The 10558-nt window shown below is 44.0% G+C and overlaps 1 protein-coding gene across 1 annotated transcript; it reads left to right on the forward strand.

Annotated features, from left to right (window-relative positions):
* The first annotated feature begins 6350 nt into the window (after positions 1 to 6350).
* On the forward strand, positions 6351 to 7051 carry LOC125533896 (uncharacterized). Its single transcript, XM_087544758.1, has 2 exons — positions 6351 to 6616; positions 6743 to 7051. Exons 1-2 carry the CDS (start codon positions 6456 to 6458, stop codon positions 6786 to 6788), a joined length of 207 nt encoding a protein of 68 aa, XP_087400884.1. The 5' UTR covers positions 6351 to 6455; the 3' UTR covers positions 6789 to 7051.
* The last annotated feature ends 3507 nt before the right edge of the window (positions 7052 to 10558 follow it).

Here is a 10558-nt window from a genome sequence, read left to right on the forward strand (position 1 = left end):
CATAGAGAAGTTGGAATACAGTATATTTAACACCAATATAAATAAAGAATGAGTTCATTACAGTACCTTGAAGTGGTGTTTTGTTTTCTTTCGCTAACGGAGCTCACGAGATTTTCTACTTTATGTTTTATGTTGTGAAGTTTTCAAGTTTTGGGTAAAGATTTGATGGATTATGGAACAAGGAGTGGCAAGAGCCTAAGCTTAGGGATTCCCATGGAACCCCCAAGATAATCTAAGGACACCTAAAAGCCAAAGCTTGGGGATGCCCCGGAAGGCATCCCCTCTTTCGTCTACTTCTATTAGTAACTTTACTTGGAGCTATATTTTTATTTACCACATGATATGTGTTTTGCTTGGAGTGTCTTGTATGATTTGAGTCTTTGCTTTTTAGTTTACCACAATCATCTTTGCTGTACACACCTTTTGAGAGAGACACACATGATTCTGAAATTATTAGAATACTCTATGTGCTTCACTTATATCTTTTGAGTTATATAGTTTTGCTCTAGTACTTCACTTATATCTTTTAGAGCACGGTGGTGGATTTGTTTTATAGAAACTATTGATCTCTCATGCTTCACTTAGATTATTTTGAGAGTCTTAAATAGCATGGTAATTTTCTTAAATAATCCTAATATGCTAGGTATACAAGATTAGTAAAAACTTTCTTATGAGTGTGTTGAATACTAAGATAAGTTTGATGCTTGATGATTGTTTTGAGATATAAAGATGGTGATATTAGAGTCATGCTAGTTGAGTAGTTGTGAATTTGAGATACTTGTGTTAAAGTTTGTGATTCCCGTAGCATGCACGTATGGTGAACCGTTATGTGATGAAGTCGAAGCATAATTTATTTATTGATTGTCTTCCTTATGAGCGGCGGTCGGGGACGAGCGATGGTCTTTTCCTACCAATCTACCCCCCTAGGAGCATGCGCGTAATACTTTGCTTTGATAACTTGTACTTCCTCCGTCCCATAATATAAGAACGTTTTTCAAACTGTTTTAGCTTCAAAAACGTTCTTATATTTTGGGACGGAGGGAGTAGATTTTTGCAATAAGTATATGAGTTCTTTATGACTAATGTTGAGTCCATGGATTATACGCACTTTTCTTCCTTCCACCATTGCTATCCTCTTTAATACCGCACACTTTTCGCCGGTATCATACACCCACCATATACCTTCCTCAAAACAGCCACCATACCTACCTATCATGGCATTTCCATAGCCATTCCGAGATATATTGCCATGCAACTTACCACCGTTCCGATTATTATGACACGCTCCATCATTGTCATATTGCTTTGCATGATCATATAGTTGACATCGTATTTGTGGCAAAGCCACCGTTCATAATTCTTTCATACATGTCACTCTTGATTCATTGCATATCCCAGTACACCGCCGGAAGCATTCACATAGAGTCATATTTTGTTCTAACTATTGAGTTGTAATTGTTGAGTTGTAAGTAAATAAAAGTGTGATGATCATCATTATTAGAGCATTGTCCCAAGTGAGGAAAGGATGATGGAGACTATGATTCCCCCACAAGTCGGGATGAGACTCCGGACTGAAAAAAAGAGGCCATAAAAAAGAAGAGAAAAGGCCCAAAAAAATAAAAAAATAAATAAAAATAAATAAAAATGAGAGAAAAAGAGAGAAGGGACAATGCTACTATCCTTTTACCACACTTGTGCTTCAAAGTAGCACCATGATCTTCATGATAGAGAGTCTCCTATGATATCACTTTCATATACTAGTGGGAATTTTTCATTATAGAACTTGGCTTGCATATTTCAATGATGGGCTTCCTCAAAATTCCCTAGGTCTTCGTGAGCAAGCGAATTGGATGCACGCCCACTTAGTTTCTTTTTTTGAGCTTTCATATACTTATAGCTCTAGTGCATCCGTTGCATGGCAATCCCTACTCACTCACATTGATATCTATTGATGGGCATCTCCATAGCCCGTTGATACGCCTAGTTGATGTGAGACTATCTTCTCCCTTTTTGCCTTCTCCACAACCACCATTCTATTTCACATATAGTGTTATGTCCATGGCTCACGCTCATGTATTGCATGAAGATTGATAAAGTTTGAGAATGTCAAAAGTATGAAACAATTGCTTGGCTTGTCATCGGGGTTGTGCATGATTTAAATACTTTGTGTGGTGAAGATAGAGCATAGCCAGACTATATGATTTTGTAGGGATAACTTTATTTGGCCATGTTATTTTGAGAAGACATAATTGCTTAGTTAGTATGCTTGAAGTATTATTATTATTTATGTCAATATTAAACTTTTGTCTTGAATCTTTCAGATCTGAATATTCATACCACAATTAAGAAGAATTACATTGAAATTATGCCTAGTAGCATTCCGCATCAAAAATTCTGTTTTTATCATTTACCTACTCGAGGACGAGCAGGAATTAAGCTTGGGGATGCTTGATACGTCTCCACCCGTATCTATAATTTTTGATTGCTCCATGCTATATTATCTTCTGTTTTGGACATTATTGGGCTTTATTATTCACTTTTATATTATTTTGGGACTAACCTATTAACCGGAGGCCCAGCCCAGAATTGCTGTTTTTTGCCTATTTCAGAGTTTTGTAGAAAAAGAATATCAAACGGAGTCCAAATGGAATGAAACCTTCGGGAACGTGATTTTTGGAACGAACAAGATCCAGGAGACTTGAACCCTACGTCAAGCAACCAACAGGGAAGCCACGAGGTAGGGGGCGCGCCTACCCCCCCCCCCAAGGCGCGCCCTCCACCCTCGTGGGCCCCCTGTTGCTCCACCGACGTACTCCTTCCTCCTATATATACCTACGTACCCTCAAACGATCAGATACGGAGCGAAAACCCTAATTCCACCGCCTTAACTTTCTGTATCCACGAGATCCCATCTTGGGGCCTGTTCCGGAGCTCCGCCGGAGGGGGCATCGATCACGGAGGGCTTCTACATCAACACCATAGCCCCTCCGATAAGGTGTGAGTAGTTTACCTCAGACCTTCGGGTCCATAGTTATTAGCTAGATGACTTCTTCTCTCTTTTTGGATCTCAATACAATGTCCCCCCCCCCTCTCTTGTGGAGATCTATTCGATGTAATCTTCTTTTGCGGTGTGTTTGTTGAGACCGGTGAATTGTGGGTTTATGATCAAGTTTATCTATGAACAATATTTGAATCTTCTGAATTCTTTTATGTATGATTGGTTATCTTTGCAAGTCTCTTCGAATTATCAGTTTGGTTTGGCCTACTAGATTGATCTTTCTTGCAATGGGAGAAGTGCTTAGCTTTGGGTTCAATCTTGCGGTGTCCTTTCCCAATGACAATAGGGGCAACAAGGCACGTATTGTATTGTTGCCATCGAGGATAACAAGATGTGGTTTTTATCATATTGCATGAATTTATCCCTCTACATCACGTCATCTTGCTTAAGGCATTACTCTGTTCTTATGAACTTAATACTCTAGATGCATGCTGGATAGCGGTCGATGTGTGAAGTAATAGTAGTAGATGCAGGCAGGAGTCGGTCTACTTGTCTCGGACGTGATGCCTATATACATGATCATACCTAGATATTCTCATAACTATGCTCAATTCTGTCATTGCTCAACAGTAATTTGTTCACCCACCGTAAAATACTTATGCTCTTGAGAGAAGCCACTAGTGAAACCTATGGCCCCCGGGTCTATCTTTCATCATATTAATCTTCCAACACTTAGTTATTTCCTTTGATTTTTACTTTGCTTTTATTTTACTTTGCATCTTTATCATAAAAATACCAAAAATATTATCTTATCATATCTATCAGATCTCACTCTCGTAAGTGACCGTGTAGGGATTGACAACCCCTTATTGCGTTGGTTGCGTCGATTTATTTGTTTTGTGTAGGTGCGAGGGACTCGCGCGTAGCCTCCTACTGGATTGATACCTTGGTTATCAAAAACTGAGGGAAATACTTACGCTACTTTGCTGCATCACCCTTTCCTCTTCAAGGGAAAACCAACGCACTGCTCAAGAGGTAGCACCTCTTGATGTATGAATGTGACTCTTATGTTGACATGAGTTTGGAGGATCCTAAGTGAGGACAACGGCGTGGGGCTGCAACTTATTAAAGCGAAATAATTGGAGGGTGTCCGCTACTGATGTGTGAGCGTAGGAAGGGATCTCAGTTCTGGAAGTCGATTCGGTCGATCAAGAATGAGATTCGCCTAGGGCTCCCTATCTCCATAGGCATTGGACATGGGACCCTCTTTTGGCTTCACCCTTGGGTGGATGGGTCTGTGTTATACGTGGATTTCTCAGACTTGTTTGCTATCTTCGCTGACCCCTTCCCGTTGGTCTCCTTGGCCGCACACAATGGGGTCTGGAACGTCCCGTTCCCTCAATCATTTGGACCCGAGGAAACCATTGCTTGGGCCATCCTTCAGACGACTCTTCCCCTTTTACACCTGGAATATTTGGACGCCATATATTGCGCCTACCCCCATCGGTGTTCTTCTTTGTTCGCTCGGCATATCATACCCTATGCCGATTGTGTCGCTTGCATACCTTTGTGAAAAGTGCCCTGTCCATTTTTTGACAGAAAGACTGTAAGGGGAACCCCCCCCCCCTACAGTATAATTGGTGCAACAAACCCAAATTACAAGTACCATGCCTTGAACCTGGGTGGGTGGGAGGGCATCAGCCCCTTCCCACCACTAGGCTATGCCTTAGTCTGCAAGTGCCCTGTCCTTTGAAGATCAAGATATTTGTGTGGCATCTTTTGCTTGACCGCCTCCTATCGGGCATGGAGGTGTCCAAGCGCCACGATCCTAGCGATGGGCTATGCCCGCTTTGTGGTAGCCCGGAGACGGGAACCCACTTCTTCTCCGCCCGCCTCACGGCTCACTTTCTTTGGTACTTGTCGGTGAGGTTTAGGGGCCATAGTGGGAAGCCTTGGACCTGGCTAGGTTTCTCGAAACTCGGGCCAACCAAATCGTGAGGAGGAGATGCCTCTTCTGATTAGTGTTCACGACAGTGACTTGGACCCTATGGATGACGCATAACACGATGATGATTGAGTGGGTCTTCTTACGGCATGCAACTGACTATGTCTTCAAATTCCTGATGTTTTTGCAAGTCTGGTAGACGCTCTCTAGGCAGTGGGATCGAGATCAACTTGACGACATGATGGAAGCGATGACTCTGGCTGCTCACCGCCTCGCCTCTTAGCCGTTGATCTATTGGTCACTTGGTGGTCTTTCTTCCTCTCCTTTTTCACATTTGGGCATGTGTGTGTTTTTGCCCCAATGGGCTTATATTTTGTTTTGCTGCTTATGAACTTGTTGTATGGCCTTGATGGCTCCTTTATTTATAAAGTGAGATGAAAGCCTATTTCAAAAGAGGTTTTGGCCAGCTTCCTTCTGTAAATAGCACGTAAACAACATAAGGTTGATTACGAATCATGGTTGTTATAGGGTATCACTTGTGTGTTGTTTGCGCCGTTCACCAAGAGCCTGTATTTTCTTTTCCCTTGGAATGAAGGGTACTATCCTCGGACTCTGCATCAATTGATGCACACAGTCATATTTATAGACAGTAAAAAAAAATTCCTGAAGAGAGAGAACCATTCCAACTGAAAAAACGCGTGCTGAAATATCATGTAGGGTTGATGTGTAGGTCCACGATGGGCCGAACCTTTTTCGTTTCTTGAAACAAGGTGAGCCGAACCTATCGAATGGCAACGGTCATCAAATTTGACCAGCGCAACAAGAAGAAAAGACGCCGGCAAACGACCATCAAACATGGTGAGTGCCAGAATTGTTGGAGCAGTTTCGAAAAGACTAGTGCCTACTACTACCACCCTAGCACCACATTAGAAAAACAAACAATCTTGTAGCAATATCAACCCTCACCAACTACGGAACCCGATTCGCTTGGAACTTCTCCGCGCGGCGCATCTCAACGGTGGAGCAGTTCGAAAGGGCGGCGACGAACCCGATGGAAGCGAGGCCCAGCAGACGTCCAAATGAGAAGCAGCCAGCAGACCAATGTGCAGCAGTACGTACACCACCATGCAGATCAACGGTCGCTGCGTGCCCGCAAACGTGGACCGATGTCCGATGCTTCTCCTTCTCAGTGACGCCTTCAACAACGCGTTTTTGCCAGACGAAGAAGAGAAAAATAATCCGCCGTCGCCGTGCCCAGGTGGACTACCAATGTATTCTCTTTCAAAATTTTGGATGTGCGCAACCGCCTTAGGATAACGCGCCTAAGTAATCCTAATAATAGGACTATATTACGAGCGTATGCTGCCTCGTCAGCTCGTCGTGTTCGCTATATAAAGGGCAATGCTCCGATAGAAGAACATCTCAAAGTCGAGAGCAGAGAGCGCCTCGTAGCATCACCAGCCCTGCTTCAGTAGTTCTATTGTCTCTGTGAAATCGACCGCGGCGTCGACCATGAGCTACCCGCCACCGGGCACCGCGTACCCGCCGCCGGGCCAGGAGGCCTACCCGCCTCCAGGGTACGGCGCGCCGCCGCCTGTCGCCGCTAACTACCAGCAGCAAGCCCCGCCGCAGGACTCGCAGGACCGCGGAGGCGACGGCTTCTGGAAAGGATGGTACGTACGTCATTACATTCTGAGCCGTGATATATAAGCCACTAGATCGTCGAGACTACGCGCCATCTTCCCATTGCTTTCTGTTTTGATTTCTTCTAATCTGACGTGGTCCGTTTTCATTTGCAGTTGTGCTGCTATTTGCTGCTGCTGCCTGCTCGACATGTGCTTCTGATCACAAGTTCCTACTGCCAACACCAGGAAATCCCACGATGATCTACTCACTCAGAGCTGCTCATAGTTGATCATGGTTATTTCTATTGTAGTATTTGTGCTGTCCGGGTGGAGATTTGTATGGGCTCGTTGTGCTAGTTAATTTTGCATCTGGATTTTGGCTTCATTCTGTATCACGGTATTGTTATTGGCAGAGTCTTAGTCTCTTCAGTTTGTTGGTGATGAATAACACGTAGCAGTAGCATGCGAGAATTCTTGACGACATACCCACGATTTCGATTGTCTGTTCCAGTTGATTTGATTCATGCTCCAAAGTGTTTTTGTGAGGTTACATGCATTACTTTTGATGATCTGCATGTTGCAAAAATTGCCATTTCCTCGGTGAGTTGTTGCAAAGAATGGAGATTTATTGCTACATATTAATATTTTGCATCGAGGAGTAGTGCGCGTGAGGCACTGGGGTCTCAAGTCCAAAGAGGGCCGGTCCGTCTCCCATGTCCTATTCTTCCTTGTCGACGACCGCACCTTCACTTCACGGGTCTCGTCGCCGCCACTTGTGGATACGGTGAGATGCACTCAGCGATCGCCAGAAGGGAACAACAGAGACATGGAGGACGGGTGCTGCCATAGACTTGGTTTAGGTCGGGTCGCCTTTTTTACTGAAAAATATCAAAATGTAACGAATGTGCTCTTGTTTATATGAAAATCATCCGGTTTGCAAAAGAAAAAATGGCTTGTTGAAATCTGCTTTGAATTGTATGCAACTATGATTGAATGACCGGCTGCCCGTGGACTGGTTCTCACCGGTTCATGAACGGATGCGGTGTCCGATTGGAGGGTCAGTGTTGGAGAGGCCCTCATGCTTGCCTCCAACTCCATGTGGTCGCCAAGTCACCCCATTTCAATCCCTGCCCATAGCGTTGTGATTTGTGCAACAAGTACGACACAATCGTCCTTGGAACACATTGAGACCGTTCGTATGTTGGACCTTGCTGCTGGCATAGCCCTCCTCACCTCCTCCTCCTTGCACCATTTGGTCCTCCTCGGTGTACCCTGCTTCTCTCTCGAGACTCAACCACTCTCTTGTCTTGTAGAGAGAACACGGATGGAGCCCGCTTCATGCCGCCCCAAGTGTCAACTCTCGTACACGTGGCCAACGACCTCGCTGAACAAACCACCATGTCTAGGCGGTCCGCCTTGCCATCATAGTAAATTATGGCGAAATAATCTACGTTGGAGGCCCTGAATTGCCGATGCACATAACGTCGCCCCCGACTCCGATGACAATCACCGTGCCTTGATCGCCTCCTTTGCCAAACTCTGGTTCTCCTTGTAGGGTTCCTAAGCTCCATGTGGTCCTACTGAAGCCTCGTGCGTCCCCCTAAGTAGCCCCTCATCCTCAAGCTCACCCCCACCCCCCCGCGAGCCCGTGCTCCACCACCCACAACATCGCTTTGGTGCTTCCCTGTCGCGTCCAAGCACACATACATGCTCTGGGTGAGCCCCTAGTTGTTTATTCCCTCTCCCCGAGCCTCCTCGTGGCATCTAGATCGATGTCCGCATAGTGTCACATGTCACCTCCGCTGGAAGTCATCTCCAGTGAACCTTCTGCAATCGCGCGTGCCCTTGCTTGCTTCCCAAGCCGTGGACATCCCAACTCTCTTCCTGCTATCGTGCAACCTCTGCCCGCTAGCTCTCGAGTCATCCAGAGAGTTGTCGCTGTGCCCGCTCGCCTGCGTTCCTTGCTGCATCCAACAAGTGTGTGTATAAATGCATGTACTTTGTGCATTGGGTGCTTTGTAACCTGGCGGTCAAACTGAGATGATGTGTTAAGTTTTGGTCAAAATTGTATCCACGTCAAATGAAACCCGCCCGAAGCGGCATGATGGACTAAACTTTTATGCTTTGAGAAGTTGGGAGACTAAGGGCCTGTTCTGAAACTCTCCGGCTCTCAATTTCACAAACTCCAGAGTCAAAACGCAGCCGAACGGTTTAGCTCCTAGAAGCTAAATTCACAAAGTTATTCCGTGCGGTAGTGCATTTTTTGATAAGCAACGAAAACCGAGCTCCACGTTTTACAGAATCTGGACTTCCCTCTATTTACAAGATGTTGCCACTGCCAAGGAAAATGTCTCGCGCGAGCGCTTCGACGTACGCCCACGCTCATGCACAGGACCGAGTCCTCCTCGATCGAATCGTTTTCCCTCTCCTAGGCTGCCTCCAGGCACCAGCCAACGCAAAGGGGCGGCCAACGGGCTTCTTGCCTCCCAGCTAGGCTTCAGCGCTGGGAGAAGCCAGTGTCGCTTCCGAACGGTTTTCGATCGTTGGGTCAAGCGAGAAGCTCACTCGAGAAGCTGAAGTTGCGGATTTGATGGAGTTGTAGAATAGGCCCTAAGATTTGTCGATTTAGGAGCTGGGGGATGAAAAATATACTTTTCTCATAAATAAACAAGTACTTTCTCCGTTCGAATTTATTTGTACCCCTGCATTTCGGATCAACTTTTGACTAGCAAAATATAAATAATATGCCACAAAACTTGTATTTGAAAGAAGTTTTTAATATTACTATTTTACTATTTTTACTAAGTAACTAGCAAAAAAACCTTACGTTGCAATGAGAAAAAATGCCACACCTCCCTAACAGAATAACAAAATTGCTTCATGCACGATCCTGGTGCCCGATGTATGCACGACATCAAAATCCAGCGGCTGATGCCTGATGTATGGACGCATGTCCGGCAGAATTTTAAGCATCGTCTATGAGTCGTCCATATTTTGTCGTGTGTATAGCACAGCTCACAGAATAATTATGACTGAAGACCTCAATGGATCCACGTGCATCCCATCTATGTTATCGCTTACCCTTCTTCCCACCCTTGTCGACGACGGCCTCAGTGCTCACAGTCACAACTCACTTGAATGTGACCAATTCTAAGGTGTCTCTCTTTCTCTCCGCATAAGATGAGAAATCTACTTTTTTCTACTTGGAGGTTTTACCGAGTCCTACATGCGTGGTTATAGACGGTTTCTTTCTTCTCCAAACTAATTTTGCCGAGGTGTTGATTTCTAACCTGATCTACACTAGTACGAAAGAAAGATGGATCATTTGCTACTGATTAATATTATCCCCTAAATAGCATTTAAAAATGTTTAATAGGTAAAAGAACATCATATTGAGATTCTACATATTTTTAAAATCAATTTTCATACATAAAATGTCAAAATTGGAGTTAGGGTTTAGAAGATATGAATATTTTAAAAAAGCATTTGAGTCATACGTTTTAAATATTTAAGAGGTAAAATAACATCATATTTAGATTCTAGACATTTTTCTAATAAATTTTCATATATGACATGTCAAAAATTAGAATTAGGGTTTAAAAGATCTGGATATTTTTAAAAAGCATTTGAACCTCTCCAAAAAAATAGACAGATGGCGGGTTGATTAACTACAAGATCAGATCAGGGGGGTTTCTAGAAAAAGCGAATCATTTTTTTCACTTAAATTTAGGACCATGGGTTGATTAACTAAAAGACCAGGGGGTTTTCTTAAAAAAGAAAATCAAACCATTTTCCCCACTCAAAATAGGACAACGAGTTGAATTCACAGAAACAGATGGACTTTTCTCCAAAATTGCTAACGACATATGGCGAGAAGCGGTCGACGCTTTATTATTAGGAAAAGATAAAGATAAAAGTAACTCATATTTTCTCAGTCAAATTTATAGTTGATATTTCATTCAAAATATAAATGGGTTAGAGCAACTCCAA

The sequence above is a fragment of the Triticum urartu genome, chromosome 2A (genome assembly GCF_056163025.1).
Source record: "Triticum urartu cultivar PI428250 chromosome 2A, HENAU_Tu73, whole genome shotgun sequence".
In the NCBI taxonomy this organism is placed as follows: domain Eukaryota; kingdom Viridiplantae; phylum Streptophyta; class Magnoliopsida; order Poales; family Poaceae; genus Triticum; species Triticum urartu.